This window comes from Oncorhynchus mykiss, chromosome 3 (genome assembly GCF_057628025.1).
Source record: "Oncorhynchus mykiss isolate SJ-2025 chromosome 3, ASM5762802v1, whole genome shotgun sequence".
In the NCBI taxonomy this organism is placed as follows: Eukaryota; Metazoa; Chordata; class Actinopteri; order Salmoniformes; family Salmonidae; genus Oncorhynchus; species Oncorhynchus mykiss.
In genome coordinates this window covers 23,980,833-24,001,984 of record NC_143024.1, presented here as the reverse complement: position 1 = coordinate 24,001,984, position 21,152 = coordinate 23,980,833, and the positions used below count along the sequence as shown (strand labels likewise).

Sequence of the window (21,152 nt, the reverse complement as noted above, 5' to 3'; positions counted from 1 at the left end):
TCATAAAGGTTTTGACCTCACCAGTATAGTGGCCATAATAAAGGTTTTGTCCTCACCAGTATAGTGGCCATAATAAAGGTTTTGACCTCACCAGTATAGTGGTCATAATAAAGGGTTTGACCTCACCAGTATAGTGGTCATAATAAAGGTTTTGACCTCACCAGTATAGTGGCCATAATAAAGGTTTTGACCTCACCAGTATAGTGGTCATAAAGGTTTTGACCTCACCAGTATAGTGGCCATAATAAAGGTTTTGTCCTCACCAGTATAGTGGTCATAATAAAGGTTTTGACCTCACCAGTATAGTGGTCATAATAAAGGGTTTGACCTCACCAGTATAGTGGTCATAATAAAGGTTTTGACCTCACCAGTATAGTGGCCATAATAAAGGTTTTGACCTCACCAGTATAGTGGTCATAATAAAGGTTTTGACCTCACCAGTATAGTGGTCATAAAGGTTTTGACCTCACCAGTATAGTGGTCATAATAAAGGTTTTGACCTCACCAGTATAGTGGTCATAAAGGTTTTGACCTCACCAGTATAGTGGTCATAATCAAGGTTTTGACCTCACCAGTATAGTGGTCATAAAGGTTTTGACCTCACCAGTATAGTGGTCATAATCAAGGTTTTGACCTCACCAGTATAGTGGTCATAATAAAGGTTTTGACCTCACCAGTATAGTGGTCATAAAGGTTTTGACCTCACCAGTATGGTGGTCATAAAGGTTTTGACCTCACCAGTATGGTGGTCATAAAGGTTTTGATCTCACCAGTATAGTGGTCATAATAAAGGTTTTGATCTCACCAATATGATGGTCATAATAAAGGTTTTGACCTCACCAGTATAGTGGTCATAATAAAGGTTTTGATCTCACCAGTATAGTGGTCATAATAAAGGTTTTGATCTCACCAATATGGTGGTCATAATAAAGGTTTTGATCTCACCAGTATGATGGTTACGATAAAGGGTTTGAACTCACCAATATGGTGGTCACAATAAATGGTTTGACCTCACCAATATGGTGGTCATAATAAATGGTTTGACCTCACCAATATGGTGGTCATAATAAAGGGTTTGACCTCACCAATATGGTGGTGACGATGAGGGTCTTGTTGGCCAGTGTTTCCGAGACGTTGATGTCCAGACTGGTGGCGTTCATAGCCAGTGTGTTGTTGGAGTACCAGATACCAATCTGAGAGAGAGAGAGAGAGAGAGAGAGAGAGAGAGAGAGAGAGAGAGAGAGAGGGGGGGGATAATAATTGCAGGATGTGTGTGATTATACAGGAGGTACAGTAAATCATGTGACAGAGTAAAACAAGAAGGAACTAGAATCCAGAGGACAAGCCCAAGGCATTTTGATCAACTATATGAAGATAAACTATATGATCACATACATTTCTCAGATAGCTCTAAATGGCTCTAATAAAGATAGAATTATAATTTTTTTCTAAAGCCCTATATTTCTAGGAGCGTTGTAGATAGATGTCAGCACCCTCACTGTGTTTGAAATGTAGAACGTTAAAGACCTTCACGTTCAGATAGAAAACCATCTAATTACAATACTAGTGCTACATTTCGGAGATCCCCTTGGAGTCTCATATCACAAATGTCGACCCAAAAACAAACATTGATTTTGCTGTTCTATTTAGTCTTTAGTCCTCAGCTGGTGTTATCGTTAAGTACATACTGTCGCTAGCTAATCACAAAGCACTTCCATAGCATAACCAATTCTAATTATAAGGCTAGAATGTCACTGTTATGAAGGATTACTGTCAACACAGAAGCCATTTTGTGTCAAACACTGTTTCTCTATAATCCCAGTGCCCTCTGACCTCTCTGTGACCCCTGCGGTGTTTCTCCAGAATCCTCAGGGTGTAGTTGGTCCTCTGTCCTTTACTGTTGAACTCCACATGGCCTGTCAGACCATCATACTCCACCTGACAGACATAGACAGAGAGAGATTATTTATGAAGCCAATAAAGCTAATTTGAATTTAATGAATTGAGAGAGAAAGAGAAAAGGTACAAGAGAGAAAGACAGAGAGAGAGAGAGAGAGCGACAGCGATACAGAGAGACAAAGAGAGAGAACACTATACTTACACTACACATATCTAGTACACAGTGTGACAGTGCTGACAGAGCTTGATAGAGCTAAGATGAATGGAGTGGTGGTGAAGATGGAACACACCCAGTGGTTTGATAACAGAGACAGATAGGCCTGTACCGAGGAGACAAAGAGAGATGGAGCACAGGCAGCCATGAAGACAGCTTGTCAATGAGCACACAGACAACCAGCCATGTCAAATAACGAAAAATAACAAGGGAGGAGGAGTGCCGGATGGATGGATGGATGGATGGTTCAGACAGACAGACAGACAGACAGACAGACAGGACAGAACCACCAACAACACTGGACCCCAACAGAACGACATGGTGGGCAGGACAGGAGTGTGACCCAACACAACGACATGGGGGCAGGACAGGAGTGTGACCCAACACAACGACATGGGGGCAGGACAGGAGTGTGACCCAACACAAAGACATGGGGGGCAGGACAGGAGTGTGGCCAAACACAACGACATGATGGGCAGGACAGGAGTGTGGCCCAACAGAACGACATGGGGGGCAGGACAGGAGTGTGGCCCAACACAACGACATGGGGGGCAGGACAGGATTGTGACGGACTGATATGCTGTGGTTGCTGCTGACTTGTTTAACTTCTTGGTGACAGGGTGCAGTATTTTCACGTCTGGATGAAATGCATGCCCAAATTCAACTGCCTGCTACTCATCCCCAGAAGATAAGATATGCATATTATTAGTAGATTTGGATAGAAAACACTCTGAAGTTTCTAAAACTGTTTGAATCATGTCTGTGACTATAACAGAACTTGTTTAGCAGGCGAAACCCCGAGGACAAACCATTCAGATTTTTTGGGTTTGAGGTCACTCTCTTTTCAATGTGGTTTCATTGGGAATCCAGATTTATAAGGAACCTTCTTGCAGTTCCTATCGCTTCCACTGGATGTCAACAGTCTTTAGAAATTGGTTGAGGTTATTCCTTTGTGTAATGAAGAAGTACGGCCATCTTGAACGAGGGTCACTTGAAGTGTACTGTTAGATAGAGGCGCGTGACCAGAAAGCATGCTTCAGTTTGTTTTCTTCCTGTATTAAACACAGATCATCCCGTCTTCAATTTTATCGATTATTAACGTAAAAAAATACCTAACGTTGTATTACAAAAGTAGTTTGAAATTTTTGGGCAAAGTTTACAGGTAACTTTTGAGATATTTTGTAGTCACGTTGAGCAAGTTGGAACGAGTGTTTTTCTGGATCAAACGCGCCAAATAAATGGAAATTTTGGATATATATCGACGGAATTAATTGAACAAAAGGACCATTTGGGACATATTGGAGTGCCAACAAAAGAAGCTCGTCAAAGGTAAGGCATTAATTGTATTTTTATTTCTGAGTTTTGTGTCGCGCCTGCAGGGTTGAAATATGGTTTCTCTCTTTGTTTACGGCGGTGCTATCCTCAGATAATAGTAATAGCATCGTTTGCTTTCGCCGAAAAGTCTTTTGAAATCTGACATGTTGGCTGGATTCACAACAAGTGTAGCTTAAATTTGCTATCTTGCATGTGTGATTTAATGAAAGTTTGATTTTTATAGTAATTTATTTGAATTTGGCGCTCTGCATTTTCCCTGGCGTTTTCGCTAGCGTCCCACATATCCCAGAGAGGTTAACAATGTGACTGCCATTGGTATCTAAATGGCAGATATCTTGGTATGAGAAGAAACAACTATCTTCTTTGTCAAATGAAGACTCAAAATGAAAGTGAAGTGTGTGGGTTCTTGTGTGTGTTCATGTGCCTGCGCGCGCGTGCGTGCGTGCGTGTGTGTACTGACCATGCGTAGGTAGTTCATGAGGCTGGTGCCGTGTTGCCAAATCTGAGGAGAGGTGCAGCTGAGAGGTTTGACTCCAATCTCCTGACTCCTGTTGAGCTCCCTCACCGCCCCCACCACAACGTGCACCGCATCAAACATCAACGCTGACGACAACTGGAGGGGGAGAAGGAGGTGCACCGGGGAAAGAGAGGAGAAATGGGCAGGAGGAGAAGAGAGTTGCAGGAGGGAGGAGAAGAGGGGTGGTGGGTAAGAAATTGCAGGAGGGAGGAAGGGGTTACATGGTTCATAACATAGTAATAACTCTATTCAATTTTGGTTTCTGTATTTGGTGATTCAATGAGACAAGCATCCATGTGGACCATTTGATACCTACACACCAGGAACTAACACTTGTTACCATACAATTTCTCAGTTAAAACAAGGTATGCACCAGCTGACACAGGGATGTGTGAATGTAACACTCTGGTAGAACATACCGCAGGCCCGGGGTAGATGAGATCACAGCCCTCCCTCCAGGACAGGTTGAGACTCCTGATGAACTCCAGGTAGAATGGATGGGTGGTGTTGAACATGGAGAACCCTATGATGTTGGACTGGTCATCGACTATGTCATCCAGCCTCAGCAGGGGGAAGTCCTGAGAGAGGGTGAGGAGATGATATGTTGGGTGAGTGACATGTATGAAATCTCAGAAACAGAAACAGAGAGCGAAGCAGAGTATGCGCGTACCCCCTTCGACGCATGGGGAGATAGTAGCTCTGTTTTGTACTGGCAAAACTGTGAATATATGTAGAGGCCAGACAACATAGTTCACATTAAACCTTTAAAATTGATAGATCAATATATCCCCAAGCAGCTGGTCAGTTATACACAACAGCAAACCAATCTGTGAGTAAAACGAAGCTGAGACTCAAACCCAACAAGCCATGCCTTCCCTTAGAGGAAAAGACAAAAAACAACTTGGAGATGCAAATGAGAGCAACGAACAGCTGAAGGATATCCAGTTCTCACCAAAACAAACAACAGTTACAATCTGTAAAAAAAAAGTTGATTCTATCATGTAAGCTATGCATATACAGGGCGGGCGCGTGGATGAAACAATAAAATTGGCCTTCTGGAAACAAAGGCACAAACTTTAGAAGATGAACTGGATCAGCTACAAAACAGATCGAGACAAAATAATACGAGAATATTGTCCCTACCAGAAGAAAATAAAAAAGCAGACCTTTCCAGCTATGTGATCAAGATGATATTGGAGGAGCCTAGTGTGGATGTTTTACCGGAGGATCTGGAGCGAAGACATCGGATCAGCGTGAAGCAGAAGAATGCTAAATACCCTCACTTGGCAATCTTTAATATCAGACCAAATTCAACATTCTGAGGGCACAGGATTATAAAGAAATAAAGGTCCACGGCCAGTCCATTTGATTCGTCCAGGACCTGTCTTCTAGACTGAGAAACAAACGCAAGCAATTCATTCCGATCAGATAGTCAACGGAGGAAAAATGAATCAAGTCTCAACTCTGATTCCCGGCAGTACTGTAGGTATGGAAGGGAACTCAGAGAATGGAGTTCACAAGCGCTGATGAAGCCCTGAACAGGCTGCAAGAAACACTTTCAGGTGAAAGAGAGACCAGTGCCCTGAAGAGAAGCAGAAGCGGAAAAAAACAGATAAGCACACTAGGTTACAAACAGGGATCGTAAATTGAGACAATATTCCTTCCCCCTCCCGCCAATACAATCTAGACTCTATTGTCCCCAATTAACTGTTCTTCTCTAGGAAGTAACAATTGAATTAGCCAATGCCAATGAGATACATGAACACTGAAAATACAATATAAAAGAGGAAATATAGCATGTAAGTCAACAATTGTAAATAATTGTTCTATCGATGTGTGTTTGTGTGGGCAAGAGGGTGTGAGTGGGTGTATGTGTGGGTATGTGTCTGTGCATATGAATGGGAGAGTGAAGGAGGGTGAATATGAATATGTATAGGAGGGTGGGAGAACATGGGTGTGCGGAGGCATGGGTATAGGTTGTGTGTGAATGAAGGAGAATGGATGAGTAGTTACAGTACATGTATAGAGGGGTGTAAATGCGTTTGAGAAAAAGCAGGAGACAGAGGTTGGGATAAACTTGGCTAGGTTGGGTAAGGGAGGACAAGGAGGGGAGGTGGGGACAAGCTTGGCTTGTGGGGGCAAGGAGGAGCAAAGATGGGAGGTGGGGATAAGCTTGGCTTGGGTGTGGTAAAGGGGTGAGAACAGGGAGGGGGAGGTGGAGAGGGATTTATTTGGTTTGGGAGAGAGAAGGAAGGACATAATTATAATAAAATGTAATTGTATTTATTTTTTTATGACTTGTAAACTTGTTGTAAAATTGTACAACGTAACCATTTGGTTACTAGTCCAACGCTCTAACCACTAGGCTACCCTGCCTTACATTTAATTTATAAGGTAATACAAACCAACCACAGTACTTAAGTGGCAGTCTTTCTTCAAACGTATGTACAATGTATTATCCACAGTTTTTTTGGTACATTAGGACAGGTGTCAGAGCTAAAAAGCCCTAAAAAGCATAGAGCCATAGAGCCTCAAGTACTTTGCTTCATGTTTTTTTGTGTGTTTTGTTAAATATCTGCTCAGCCCACACACTCTATATATGTAATGTATACAATAACTATGTACTGTATTTATACTAGGATCCTTCCATTCTATGGAATGCCTACCGCCCTCATATGTCATGTCTGCTAAAATGTTTTACTTGGTTCTTCAATGATAGACAAAACAGGGTTAACTTTGATTCTATACATGGCCAACAAAATCCAACTTATCACAGTAAAAGCATATGGTTCTCGAACACTTAAAAGATTGTCAGCAGATGTGGTTTTCTTGCAGAGTAAAACATGTTTAAAGGAGAAATTGAACATTTAAAGAAGAGCTGAGTTGGAGAGGCCTATGCTGCCATGTACTGTAGTAACCTTAGAGATGTAGGCATCCTGATAAATAAGAACACATAATTTTCCCTTGTACCTTACATGGTGAAAAATACACATTGATTTCATTGTACTGTATATCCCACCATAGGAACATCTGGTGTTTTCTTTATAGAATTTAAGCAATATTAGATCAAATCCAGAAAGGAACTATTATTTTAGCAGCTGACTTAATAAATAATGCATTCGATAAGATTGACAGACTTAGTAATACAAAAGGCAAATTTAAATGTAATCTCTACAAATAATACATTGTCTGATGAACTTGCTTTAGAAATGGGCACAAAACAGGGATATCCCCTCTCCCCCCTCCTGTTTGCACTGGCAATTGAACCACTTGCAGAAATAATTTGACAGGACCCAAACGTAACAGATATCAGTATTGGTAAACATGAATATAAACTAAACGTATTTGCAGATGATCTCCTGATATACGTGACAAATATTGAAAACTCAATGCCACCTTTGCTAAGAATATTTTAAAAAACACTCAAAAATCTCAGTATTTAAAATTTACATGGAAAAAAGGGAAATAATGTGAAATGATTTTTATTTTTTTTAAAAACTCACCATCTACAGCAATCCTTTAAGTGGACCATAAAATGTATACTTACGTTGCTTAATAAGTGACAATATACAACAAATATATAAAGATCATTTCATTCCATTATTCAACAATATGAAAGCAAATCTAATTCAATAGAATAATTATCACATACATCTTACAGGCAAAATAAACCTCTAGAATGGCATGGCCCCCAAAGTTTTATATTTATTTTTGGTAATACCAATTACCCACTGAAGATTTGCTGTTACCAAGTCACTGACGGTTTCCATGCCGTATACTCAGTCATAATAGACTTTATATGGGCTAATAAAAGTCATAGAATAAAAAGGAACGTTTTACGTCTTCTTAAGCCTGAGGGTGGTTATAATATTCCAGACTTGGAATTGTATCAAATCACTACCAAAGGATTTGACTTGCAACATATAGTTGAATGCACTAAAGCAGAACAATGGGTACATATTGAAGAGGCACATGCTCCTCCCCAGAATCGTTTTACTTGTCTATGTTCAAAGGATAAAGGTAAGAACATTAACAACGTCACAGTTAAGAACACTATAACAATATGGAATAATTGTTGTAATAATAATATAATAATATAATAATATAATAATATAATAATTATAATAAATGTAACATATTCTACAAGAACCTAAATCACTCCCTAAAAACACAACCTTATGGAACAATCCTTGGATAGCTATTCAGAATTCACCAATAACTTGGTCCACAAGGACAACTAAAGGCATTGGAAACCATAAATGACTTGGTAACAGGAAATACATTTATTTCCATGACAGAATGAAAAAGTAATTTTGGACTGACCGAATGTAGACAGTTTCAAATACATGGAACTTGAAAGTTACATATCATGAAATTTCCATTAGAAATCTTTTGGACATCAGAGCAAACTAATAAAACTACAGTTAACGAACAGTTACCATTAATCCAGTTTAATCTAACGTATAGATTCTATTATACAAAATTAATGTGGAAAACTAACAATGATTAAATAATCCATGCTTTCTGGGAACGCTATCAAGTCCAAAAGTTACAGGTGGAGATAGAAAATTGGCTGTCATAAGTATTACAATATAAACTTTTAAGCCTTCTGTCTGCATACTGTATTTAGGTCTCCCGAGTGGCGCAGAGGTTCAAGGCACTGACCGAGAAAAACTAATTGGTACAATTTAAGGCCATGTGACCAACAATAATACAGGCACTAGGGATGGAGGTGTGGCCAGGCACAAGGGATGGAGGTGTGGCCAGGCACTAGGGATGGAGGTGTGGCCAGGCACTAGGGATGGAGGTGTGGCCAGGCACTAGGGATGGAGGTGTGGCCAGGCACTAGGGATGGAAGTGTGGCCAGGCACTAGGGATGGAGGTGTAGCCAGGCACTAGGGATGGAGGTGTGGCCAGGCACTAGGGATGGAGTTTTGGCCAGGCACTAGGGATGGAGGTGTGGCCAGGCACTAGGGATGGAGGTGTGGCCAGGCACAAGGGATGGAGGTGTGGCCAGGCACTAGGGATGAAGGTGTGGCCAGGCACAAGGGATGGAGGTGTGGCCAGGCACTAGGGATGGAGGTGTGGCCAGGCACTAGGGATGGAGGTGTAGCCAGGCACTAGGGATGGAGGTGTGGCCAGGCACTAGGGATGGAGTTTTGGCCAGTCACTAGGGATGGAGGTGTGGCCAGGCACTAGGGATGGAGGTGTGACCAGGCACTAGGGATGAAGGTGTGGCCAGGCACTAGGGATGGAGGTGTGGCCAGGCACTAGGGATGGAGGTGTGGCCAGGCACGAGGGATGGAGGTGTGGCCAGGCACTAGGGATAGAGGTGTGGCCAGGCACTAGGGATGGAGGTGTGGCCAGGCACTAGGGATGGAGGTGTGGCCAGGCACTAGGGATGGAGGTGTAGCCAGGCATTAGGGCTGGAGGTGTGGCCAGGCACAAGGGATGGAGGTGTGGCCAGGCACTAGGGATCGAGGTGTGGCCAGGCACTAAGGATGGAGGTGTGGCCAGGCACTAGGGATGGAGGTGTGGCCAGGCACTAGGGATGGAGGTGTGGCCAGGCACAAGGGATGGAGGTGTGGCCAGGCACTAGGGATGGAGGTGTGGCCAGGCACTAGGGATGGAGGTGTGGCCAGGCACTAGGGATGGAGGTGTGGCCAGGCACTAGGGATGGAGGTGTGGTCAGGCACAAGGGATGGAGGTGTGGCCAGGCACTAGGGATGGAGGTGTGGCCAGGCACTAGGGATGGAGGTGTGGCCAGGCACTAGGGATGGAGGTGTGGCCAGGCATTAGGGCTGGAGGTGTGGCCAGGCACAAGGGATGGAGGTGTGGCCAGGCACTAGGGATCGAGGTGTGGCCAGGCACTAGGGATGAAGGTGTGGCCAGGCACTAGGGATGGAGGTGTAGCCAGGCACTAGGGATGGAGGTGTGGCCAGGCACTAGGGATGGAGTTTTGGCCAGGCACTAGGGATGGAGGTGTGGCCAGGCACTAGGGATGGAGGTGTGGTCAGGCACTAGGGATGGAGGTGTGGTCAGGCACTAGGGATGGAGTTTTGGCCAGGCACTAGGGATGGAGGTGTGGCCAGGCACTAGGGATGGAGTTTTGGCCAGGCACTAGGGATGGAGGTGTGGCCAGGCACTAGGGATGGAGGTGTGGCCAGGCACTAGGGATGAAGGTGTGGCCAGGCACTAGGGATGGAGGTGTGGCCAGGCACTAGGGATGGAGGTGTGGCCAGGCACGAGGGATGGAGGTGTGGCCAGGCACTAGGGATAGAGGTGTGGCCAGGCACTAGGGATGGAGGTGTGGCCAGGCACTAGGGATGGAGGTGTGGCCAGGCACTAGGGATGGAGGTGTAGCCAGGCATTAGGGCTGGAGGTGTGGCCAGGCACAAGGGATGGAGGTGTGGCCAGGCACTAGGGATCGAGGTGTGGCCAGGCACTAAGGATGGAGGTGTGGCCAGGCACTAGGGATGGAGGTGTGGCCAGGCACTAGGGATGGAGGTGTGGCCAGGCACAAGGGATGGAGGTGTGGCCAGGCACTAGGGATGGAGGTGTGGCCAGGCACTAGGGATGGAGGTGTGGCCAGGCACTAGGGATGGAGGTGTGGCCAGGCACTAGGGATGGAGGTGTGGTCAGGCACAAGGGATGGAGGTGTGGCCAGGCACTAGGGATGGAGGTGTGGCCAGGCACTAGGGATGGAGGTGTGGCCAGGCACTAGGGATGGAGGTGTGGCCAGGCATTAGGGCTGGAGGTGTGGCCAGGCACAAGGGATGGAGGTGTGGCCAGGCACTAGGGATCGAGGTGTGGCCAGGCACTAGGGATGAAGGTGTGGCCAGGCACTAGGGATGGAGGTGTAGCCAGGCACTAGGGATGGAGGTGTGGCCAGGCACTAGGGATGGAGTTTTGGCCAGGCACTAGGGATGGATTTGTGGCCAGGCACTAGGGATGGAGGTGTGGTCAGGCACTAGGGATGGAGGTGTGGTCAGGCACTAGGGATGGAGGTGTGGCCAGGCACTAGGGATGGAGGTGTGGTCAGGCACTAGGGATGGAGGTGTGGTCAGGCACAAGGGATGGAGGTGTGGCCAGGCACTAGGGATGGAGGTGTGGCCAGGCACTAGGGATCGAGGTGTGGCCAGGCACTAGGGATGGAGGTGTGGTCAGGCACTAGGGATGGAGGTGTGGCCAGGCACTAGGGATGGAGGTGTGGTCAGGCACTAGGGATGGAGGTGTGGCCAGGCACTAGGGATGGAGGTGTGGTCAGGCACAAGGGATAGAGGTGTGAGCATGTAGGACTGGGCAGAGGAGATGGAGTTGTTTTTTGTGTGCGTCTGTAACTTGTTTGTTTGTGCATGTTTATATGGTGTGAAATAAATGTAAAAAATAAAAAATACATTTGAGAACATAACATTTGAAATGTCTTCAGGGTAAATCCATTTGAATTCAATCAATTTTTGACAGCAGCCTTTTTGATTTGATTTCCATACATATTTGCCCATGTAGTGCTTAGAATGTGACTTTTTGGACCTGAATGCCAAAACATTCAAGAGATAAAGGTACTCAAAGTTTACCCATTTTGCATACCCCACCATCCCATGAGACATTTTCATCACTGGAAAAGATAAATGGTTGAGATTTACATCACTTTTAATTTCTGAAGATATGTTACCTTTAACCTCAATTATATAAAAAAATATTTAAACTGCTATTTTTTAATACACTATATATATATTTCAGCCACACCCATTGCTGACAGGTGTATAAAATCGGGCACACGGCCATGCAATCTCCATAGACAAACATTGGCAGCAGAACGGCCTTACTGAAGAGCTCAGTGACTTTCAACGTGGTACCTTCCCAACAACTCAGTTTGTTCAATTTCTTCCCCGGATTTCATGGTTCGGTCTAGGTCTCGTATTTCCAGCAAAGGGAAATCTTAACGCTACAGCATTCAATGACATTCTAGACACTTCTATGCATCCAACTTTGTTGCAACAGTTTGGGGAAGGCCCTTTCCTGTTTCAGCATGACATTGCCTCTGTGCACAAAGTGAGGTCCATACAGAAATGGTTTGTCGAGATCGGTGTGGAAGAACTTGACTGGCCTGCACAGAGCCCTGACCTCAACTCCATCAAACACCTTTGGGATGAATTGGAACGCCAACAGCGAGCCAGGCCTAATCGCCCAACATCAGTGCCCGATTTCACTAATGCTCTTGTGGCTGAATGGAAGCAAGTCCCCGCAGCAATGTTCCAACATCTAGTGGAAAGCCTTCCCAGAAGAGTGGAGACTGTTATAGCAGCAAAGGGGGGACCAACTGCATATTAATGCCCATGATTTTGGAATGAGAAGTTCAGGGAGCAGGTGTCCACATACTTTTGGTCATGTAGTGTATTTCTCTCTGTGTGTTGTAATGTGTTTCTCCCAGGTGGCACGCCCCTGGCCCCGTCCCTCACACATACCCAGGGACAAAGAAAGGGAGTGGGAAGGAGGCGGAAGGAAGGACACGGAGGAGAGGAAAGGTAGAAAGATGGCAGGAATGCTAAGAGGCGTTGTTGCGTTCTTACCATGGTGGTGAGGATGTACTTATAAAACGCTGATGTCATCCCCAACTCTGACGCCTGTGGAGAGAGAGAGAGAAGCGAAGGAGGGAGGGGAGACAGAGAGAAGGAGAGTGAGATAGAAAGTAAGAGAGAAGAGGGGGGAAGATATATGTGGTAGTGGTAGGAGACAGAGTGAGGGTGAGAAGGACAGAAGCAGAGAGAGAGAGAGAGAGAGAGAGAGAGAGAGAGAGAGAGAGAGAGAGAGAGAGAGAGATGACGAGAGAGAGAGGAGGATGGAAAGAGAGCTTACCACAACCACAGTGTTAAATTGTCAAACTTACACAATAAAGCTTAAGGCAGAGAGTAGACAGAGCAGAGAGAGCAGAGAAGCAGAGAGCAGTGGTAATGCATGTACTGACAGACAGACAGACACAGTTCTATATAAAGGCCAATCTCTGAGTCACTCCTGTGCTCTGACTGCTGTTGCTACAGGCTGTACAACATAAATCATCATAAGACCTATGGACACATTATCACCACTGAATATGGATTACCACATGTCAAATAGTCAACCTGTCAATATGATTTCAGCTGCTTAAGATAATTGAACCATTGTTGCTCTCTAAATCAGTCAATAGGTACAACTTCTCAGCCTGATCTCAGATCTGTTTGTGCTCTACATGCGACAACTCGTGTAGCTATTCTATAAAAGCCTTTGAGGCATGACCCCTGACCTTTTTGAGGATGAGGTAGGAGATGGAGGCGTTGGCGTCGATGATGATGGTGGCCACCTTGTCGTCTCGTATCTCCTTTAGCAGAGGGGTGGGATCCAGGCTGTCATCCAGCATCCTGATTGACAGCGTCTCCCTGGAGATCAGGAAGCGCCGCACTAGCTCCTCCAATCGCAGAAGGCCTGAGGGGCAGTGCCGGGTGAGAGCCGGAGAGAAGGGGAAGAGAAGGGATAGAATAACAGAGACATTTTGAGACTTTATTTAACATCCACAAACGAACATGGGATGTTGGAGATTGGCATTGTAAAATGCATAGAAAGTGTGCTATACTGGTAGTTCTAACAAGAGATCCTATAAATCAGGTTCTGGGGAGATTCAATAATTATATCGTGCTAACCCACCATTGTGGCATTGACATAGAATATCTAGAATTTGACATTGTTGCCTATTGCATGCATATTGTATAGCACTGTGAAATGTATCCTCTTCTGAGAGAGACGATGTGGTTGAAAGCAATTGAAAAAAACTGACCCACCAATCCACTACGGACGGCCTGGTAATTACTTAGCCACGTACATAGCAACAAGACCCACTAGGGACAAGCCAAACAGAAAGCTAAATGAACGTCTACTTCTTTCTCTCCCATTGGCATTTACAATATCAAATGTTTCCGGTGACGACATGATGCATCAACACATGATGCTTCGTTCCTCAAAGCATTCTGTACTGCATATATACAGTACTGTAGCTAGTCCCTGGGCCAAACACTATGGAAAGGTCCTTGGGGTTTAGAATATAAATTCTAATTCCCATTCTAATTCTATATTCTCTAGTAAAACGCTGCTAGATGAGTAAATAAAAGGAGCTACCAGCGTCTGGGGAGCTTCACAGGGAGCCAGAGGGGAGAGAGAGAAGGGAGGGAGGGACAGGAGGGAGGGAGGGAGGGAGGGACAGGAGCCTCCCAGAGAGCAGGCCTGTAAGCAGTGTGGTAATCACTGAACCAGGCCAAAAACGTTAATTAGTTTGAAGGAGGAGAAAAATCAATACTCTCTCTCTAGCTTCCTCTCTCGCTTTATCACACTTTCTCACTAACCTAACCTCTCCTTCTGTCTCTCTCTCTAACTGCTCGCTCTCTTTCACTAACCTCTCCATCTTTTGCTCTAGCTCTTTTGTATCTCTCTCTCTCTCTTTCTTTTCCTATCCTGGTCACTCTCCCCTTTGCTCTCCATCTCCTTTCTCATCATCTCTCCCCTGTCCCTCCATTCCTCTCTCCAGCTCTTGCTTCCTCTCTCTCGATCCCTTTTTACCACCTCCCTCTCTCCTCTCCTTCCTCTGACCTCATCCATCTCATAAAAACTGCATAATGGCACTAGATTAATAGCTGGACGTGACCCATACATAACTAGAGAAGGAAACCTCCCCAAAAACATTTCAGTGAAAAAAAAAGAAGGAAAATGCCTGGAAATCAACATAAAACATCTTTGTCCATGCAGCAACCGAATGGACACTATAAGAAGAAAAAAATAAACCATATTGGTCTCCTTGCTTTACTCATCACTACATCTGATATGTGATGGACGGCGGCCCTATCTCTCACACACACACATAACGTCCACTTATCCTGAAAGCCATTCGACGGAAGTAGATGGCAAAATATGAAAACCTGTTGGTTGTAACCATGGTGTGTTAATCGTCTATCTCTCTGCAGCATACTGACTGTATGTACGTGTGTGTGGAGGGAGTCAGGCAGTCAGCCTGTTGAGTATCAGTTAGCACCTTTTCTGCAGCCATGGCAACCAGCAGCTCGGCACGGCGATAGCTCCCACAGCCAAGTGGGTCAGAGAGTCTGTGGGTAACGGTAACCTTGACAAGATCACTTCCCAGACAAATATAGAGCCTCATCTGCACCGGCAATCACTATATCACCATGACTATCGTACCTGTTGCTTTAAAAACCTCTTCCAAATAGAAAAGCTTTTTGTAAACACATCAAAAAGACACAAGTCTCACATCTCACATCAGCAAATGGAAGGAAGGAAGTAGGCCTGTGTATCACATCAAAATCACTGATCATATCGGTGTGCAATTTCAAAGGGTCTCATGTTCAAAGTGGCAAGTCTATGAAGAGGAGAGGAGCTCTTCATTTTATGAGACTGAAACAGAATTACAGCTCTTTGGAGCTGTGCATCAATCATTAAATCAATAGTCTGATAGCTCTAACAATTGTAAGTTGCTCTCAGTCTTTATACTGTATCAGGAGCCTGACAGGTGGTTGACTGTCTGGCCAAGTGCTGGAGGATGAGTAAGAGGTAGATACTGTTGGAGTGTGAATTGTATGGACCACGAGTTGTGTTGTTTGCATGTACAGTTTAGTGAACTTTAAGAGCAGCCTGTTAGAATGAGTGTCTAACAGCAGGGGACAGTCATAATCGCCCAGACAGTGTGAACGTGCCAAGATGCCGTGAGCTCGCACAGGGAGTGTGAGTTGCACGAACACACACACGCACACACACACACACACACACACACACACACACACACACACACACACACACACACACACACACACACACACACACACACACACACACACACACACACAAAGGCACACACACAGCGCCTCCTGAGTGGCGCAGTGGTCCAAGGCAGTGCTAAGGCAGTGCTAGAGGCAGTGCTGTGGACGTCTCCACAGGTCCGGGTTCAATCCCGGACTGTGTCGCGACAGGAAAACCCATGAGGCTGCTCTACAATTGGCCCAGCGTCATCCGGATTAGGGGAGGGTTTGGTCGGCTGGGATGTCCTTGTCCCATCGTGCTCTAGCCCGGCGTCCGGGGTGCATGAAGGCTGACTTCGGTCGACAGCTGTATGGTGTTTCCTCCGACACATTGGTGCGGCTGGCTTCCAGGTTAAGGGAGCAGTGTGTCAAGAAGCAGTGCGGCTTGGCGGGATCATGTTTCGGAAGGACACATGGCTCTCGACCTTCGCCTCTCCAGAGTCCATATGGGAGTTGCAGCGATGGGACAAGACTGTAACTACCAAATGGGGAGAAATAGCAGTAAAACTTTTATAAAAAAAACAACATAATAATTAAAATAAACACACAATTACAACTACATGCGTGTGCACACAGTACTCACACTCGGCCTTGGAGCAGACCAGGCTGGCTGAGGGGTAGCTGAAGGATCGCAGGATGGCTGCCACGGCCAGGCTCATGTCCTCGTTGCTAGGGTACAGACTGACCGAGGCAAAACGTAGGTAGGGCAACCTGGGAGTCTCCTCTGGACCTATCTTTACATGAGGGATCTGGAGAGGAGAGAGGAAAGGAAAGTAGAAGAGGAGGAGGAGGAGAGGAGAGGAGAGGGGAGGGAAGGAGAGTATAAAGGAATTAGCGAGAGAAAGGAAGGAAGAGCAGAGAAGGCAAAGATATCAAAGAACCAGTATAGAAAACATTAAGGAGCGAGAGAGAGATAGAAAGATGGTGGGAGGAAACAGAAATGAGGAGAGGAGGAGAACAGAGTGAGACGGTATAAAAGGCCAAAGGGATTAAAGAGAAAACAGATGGAAGAAGTGGTTGATGGTTAATTACATGAGGAGAGATTCAGGGGAGACTCAATCTCCTGACACTGTAACGATGAACAAGAAGGGTGTGTGAGAGAGAGCGAGAGAGAGAGAGAGAGAGAGATGCATGTGTGTGCCACTCACCTCCTTCTCTCCGCATATATGACTGACAGTCGAGCCAGAAGCAGGGCTGTTGGCAGGGCCTATCACAGACACCACTCCTTTAGGTAGAATCTGGCACACTGAGAGGGAGACAGAGGGACAGAAGTCAACCAGGTGCACTTCTCTTAAAATAAATCACTTTAGTCTGGGTGCTCTGTTAGTCTGGGTGCTCTGTTAGTCCAGGTGCTCTGTTAGTCTAGGTGCTCTGTTAGTCTGGGTGCTCTGTTAGTCCGGGTGCTCTGTTAGTCCGGGTGCTCTGTTAGTCCGGGTGCCCTGTTAGTCTGGGTGCTCTGTTAGTCTGGGTGCTCTGTTAGTCTGGGTGCTCTGTTAGTCTGGGTGCTCTGTTAGTCTGGATGCTCTGTTAGTCTGGGTGCTCTGTTAGTCTGGGTGCTCTGTTAGTCTGGGTGCTCTGTTAGTCTGGGTGCTCTGTTAGTGTTAGTCTGGGTGCTCTGTTAGTCTGGGTGCTCTGTTAGTCTGGGTGCTCTGTTAGTCTGGGTGCTCTGTTAGTGTTAGTCTGGGTGCTCTGTTAGTCTGGGTGCTCTGTTAGTCTGGGTGCTCTGTTAGTCTGGGTGCTCTGTTAGTGTTAGTCTGGGTGCTCTGTTAGTCTGGGTGCTCTGTTAGTCTGGGTGCTCTGTTAGTCTGGGTGCTCTGTTAGTGTTAGTCTGGGTGCTCTGTTAGTCTGGGTGCTCTGTTAGTCTGGGTGCTCTGTTAGTCTGGGTGCTCTGTTAGTGTTAGTCTGGGTGCTCTGTTAATCTGGGTGCTCTGTTAGTCTGGGTGCTCTGTTAATCTGGGTGCTCTGTTAGTCTGGGTGCTCTGTTAGTGTTAGTCTGGGTGCTCTGTTAGTCTGGGTGCTCTGTTAGTCTGGGTGCTCTGTTAGTGTTAGTCTGGGTGCTCTGTTAATCTGGGTGCTCTGTTAGTCTGGGTGCTCTGTTAATCTGGGTGCTCTGTTAGTCTGGGTGCTCTGTTAGTGTTAGTCTAGGTAATCTGTTAGTCTGGGTGCTCTGTTAGTCTGGGTGCTCTGTTAGTGTTAGTCTGGGTGCTCTGTTAGTCTGGGTGCTCTGTTAGTCTGGGTGCTCTGTTAGTGTTAGTCTGGGTGCTCTGTTAGTCTAGTTGCTCTGTTAGTGTTAGTCTGGGTGCTGTGTTAGTCTGGGTGCTCTGTTAGTCTGGGTGCTCTGTTAGTCTGGTGGGAATGTATTTCTATCTTTTTGTCTGTTGCTATAAATGTTGAAGTGCAGTCTATTGTTTCTAATGCTTGTGGACCTCAGAACTCTTACTCACTCCTTGTTTTCTTGTTTAGAAAAGTGTTTAACACTCTGGCTTGGTTCCATTATGCCACCTTCCCTTCACGGGCAGAGGGAAGGGAGTGAGTTTGTAGAGTGGAACCTAGCCATTGCCTACACCTTAAAATGATCTATTTTCCTTTGTGACTACTGATGGGGAAAGGTTGGAAACATAGCAGCAAGGTGGAAACTCAATCTTGCCTACTGTTAGGGCGTGTTCAGTCTGTCAGTCAGTCTGTAAGTCGGTCTGTTCTGTCTCATAGTTAACATATTGCTCAATGATCAGCTCCTGTTACTGATCAATGCCACTGACATACTGATTAAGGCCAACATGTCTTCCTGCCACACTGCACTGTGTCACAGTAACCATGGTTGTTGAACCTAGACAGTAACAGGGACACGAGAGTCAATGATTGACAGGGGGCAATAATCGCACACATCATGGGGCTACAGTAAGTACAGTGGCTTGCGAAAGTATTCACCCCCTTGGAATTTTTCTATTTTGTTGCCTTACAACCTGAAATTAAAATGGATTGTTTGGGGGATTGTATCATTTGACTCACACAACATGCCTACCACTTTGAAGATGCAAAATATCTTTCATTGTAAAACAAACAAGAAATAAGACACACAAAAAACAGAAAACTTAAGAGTGCATAACTATTCATCCCCTGAAGGAGCTTTGCAGCTCCTTCAGGGTTATCTTTGGTCTCTTTGTTGCCTCTCTAATTAATTCCCTCCTTGCCTGGTCTGTGAGTTTTGGTGGGCTGCCCTCTCTTGGCAGGTTTGTTGTGGTGCCATATTCTTTCAATTTTTTAATAATGGATTTAATGGTGCTCCGTGGGATGTTTAAAGTTTCTGATATTTATTTTCGAATCCAACCCTGATCTGTACTTCTCCACAACTTTGTCCAAATCAAATCAAATCAAATCCAATTTTATTTGTCACATACACATGGTTAGCAGATGTTAGTGCGAGTGTAGCGAAATGCTTGTGCTTCTAGTTCCGACAATGCAGTAATAACAAGTAATCTAACTAACAATTCCAAAACTACTGTCTTGTACACAGTGTAAGGGGATAAAGAATATGTACATAAGGATATATGAATGAGTGATGGTACAGAGCAGCATAGGCAAGATACAGTAGATGGTATCGAGTACAGTATGTACAAATGAGATGAGTATGTAAACAAAGTGGCATAGTATAGTATAAAGTGGCTAGTGATACATGTATTACATAAGGATACCGTCGATGATATAGAGTACAGTATATACGTATGCATATGAGATGAATAATGTAGGGTAAGTAACATTTATATAAGGTAGCATTGTTTAAAGTGGCTAGTGATATATTTACGTCATTTCCCATCAATTCCCATTATTAAAGTGGCTGGAGTTGAGTCAGTGTCAGTGTGTTGGCAGCAGCCACTCAGTGTTAGTGGTGGCTGTTTAACAGTCTGATGGCCTTGAGATAGAAGCTGTTTTTCAGTCTCTCGGTCCCAGCTTTGATGCACCTGTACTGACCTCGCCTTCTGGATGATAGCGGGGTGAACAGGCAGTGGCTCGGGTGGTTGATGTCCTTGATGATCTTTATGGCCTTCCTGTGACATCGGGTGGTGTAGGTGTCCTGGAGGGCAGGTAGTTTGCCCCCGGTGATGCGTTGTGCAGACCTCACTACCCTCTGGAGAGCCTTACGGTTGTGGGCGGTGCAGTTGCCATACCAGGCGGTAATACAGCCCGCCAGGATGCTCTCGATTGTGCATCTGTAGAAGTTTGTGAGTGCTTTTGGTGACAAGCCGAATTTCTTCAGCCTCCTGAGGTTGAAGAGGCGCTGCTGCGCCTTCTTCACGATGCTGTCTGTGTGAGTGGACCAATTCAGTTTGTCTGTGATGTGTATGCCGAGGAACTTAAAACTTGCTACCCTCTCCACTACTGTTCCATCGATGTGGATAGGGGGGTGTTCCCTCTGCTGTTTCCTGAAGTCCACAATCATCTCCTTAGTTTTGTTGACGTTGAGTGTGAGGTTATTTTCCTGACACCACACTCCGAGGGCCCTCACCTCCTCCCTGTAGGCCGTCTCATCGTTGTTGGTAATCAAGCCTACCACTGTTGTGTCGTCCGCAAACTTGATGATTGAGTTGGAGGCGTGCGTGGCCACGCAGTCGTGGGTGAACAGGGAGTACAGGAGAGGGCTCAGAACGCACCCTTGTGGGGCCCCAGTGTTGAGGATCAGCGGGGAGGAGATGTTGTTGCCTACCCTCACCACCTGGGGGCGGCCCGTCAGGAAGTCCAGTACCCAGTTGCACAGGGCGGGGTCGAGACCCAGGGTCTCGAGCTTGATGACGAGCTTGGAGGGTACTATGGTGTTGAATGCCGAGCTGTAGTCGATGAACAGCATTCTCACATAGGTATTCCTCTTGTCCAGATGGGTTAGGGCAGTGTGCAGTGTGGTTGAGATTGCATCGTCTGTGGACCTATTTGGGCGGTAAGCAAATTGGAGTGGGTCTAGGGTGTCAGGTAGGGTGGAGGTGATATGGTCCTTGACTAGTCTCTCAAAGCACTTCATGATGACGGATGTGAGTGCTACGGGGCGGTAGTCGTTTAGCTCAGTTACCTTAGCTTTCTTGGGAACAGGAACAATGGTGGCCCTCTTGAAGCATGTGGGAACAGCAGACTGGTATAGGGATTGATTGAATATGTCCGTAAACACACCGGCCAGCTGGTCTGCGCATGCTCTGAGGGCGCGGCTGGGGATGCCGTCTGGGCCTGCAGCCTTGCGAGGGTTAACACGTTTAAATGTCTTACTCACCTCGGCTGCAGTGAAGGAGAGACCGCATGTTTTCGTTGCAGGCCGTGTCAGTGGCACTGTATTGTCCTCAAAGCGGGCAAAAAAGTTATTTAGTCTGCCTGG

At 45.8% G+C, this 21,152-nt stretch overlaps 1 protein-coding gene across 7 annotated transcripts in view; it reads right to left on the bottom strand.

Annotated features, from left to right (window-relative positions):
- grik5 (glutamate receptor, ionotropic, kainate 5) overlaps positions 1-21,152 on the bottom strand; it is a 164,524-nt gene that overhangs the window by 11,000 nt on the left and 132,372 nt on the right. For 3 of the 7 annotated variants that reach the window (XM_036969381.2, XM_036969385.2, XM_036969383.2), the window contains 8 exons: positions 16,945-17,042; positions 16,380-16,545; positions 13,246-13,424; positions 12,536-12,589; positions 4,385-4,543; positions 3,909-4,061; positions 1,834-1,938; positions 1,086-1,193 (listed from right to left, as the gene is read on the bottom strand). In XM_036969381.2, coding sequence (XP_036825276.1) covers positions 1,086-1,193; positions 1,834-1,938; positions 3,909-4,061; positions 4,385-4,543; positions 12,536-12,589; positions 13,246-13,424; positions 16,380-16,545; positions 16,945-17,042 — 1,022 coding nt within the window. Of the gene's footprint in view, positions 1-1,085; positions 1,194-1,833; positions 1,939-2,101; positions 2,220-3,908; positions 4,062-4,384; positions 4,544-12,535; positions 12,590-13,245; positions 13,425-15,018; positions 15,866-16,379; positions 16,546-16,944; positions 17,043-21,152 lie in introns of those variants that run through there. The other 4 variants (XM_090225689.1, XM_090225690.1, XM_036969398.2 and 1 more) reach the window with 3 other exon arrangements.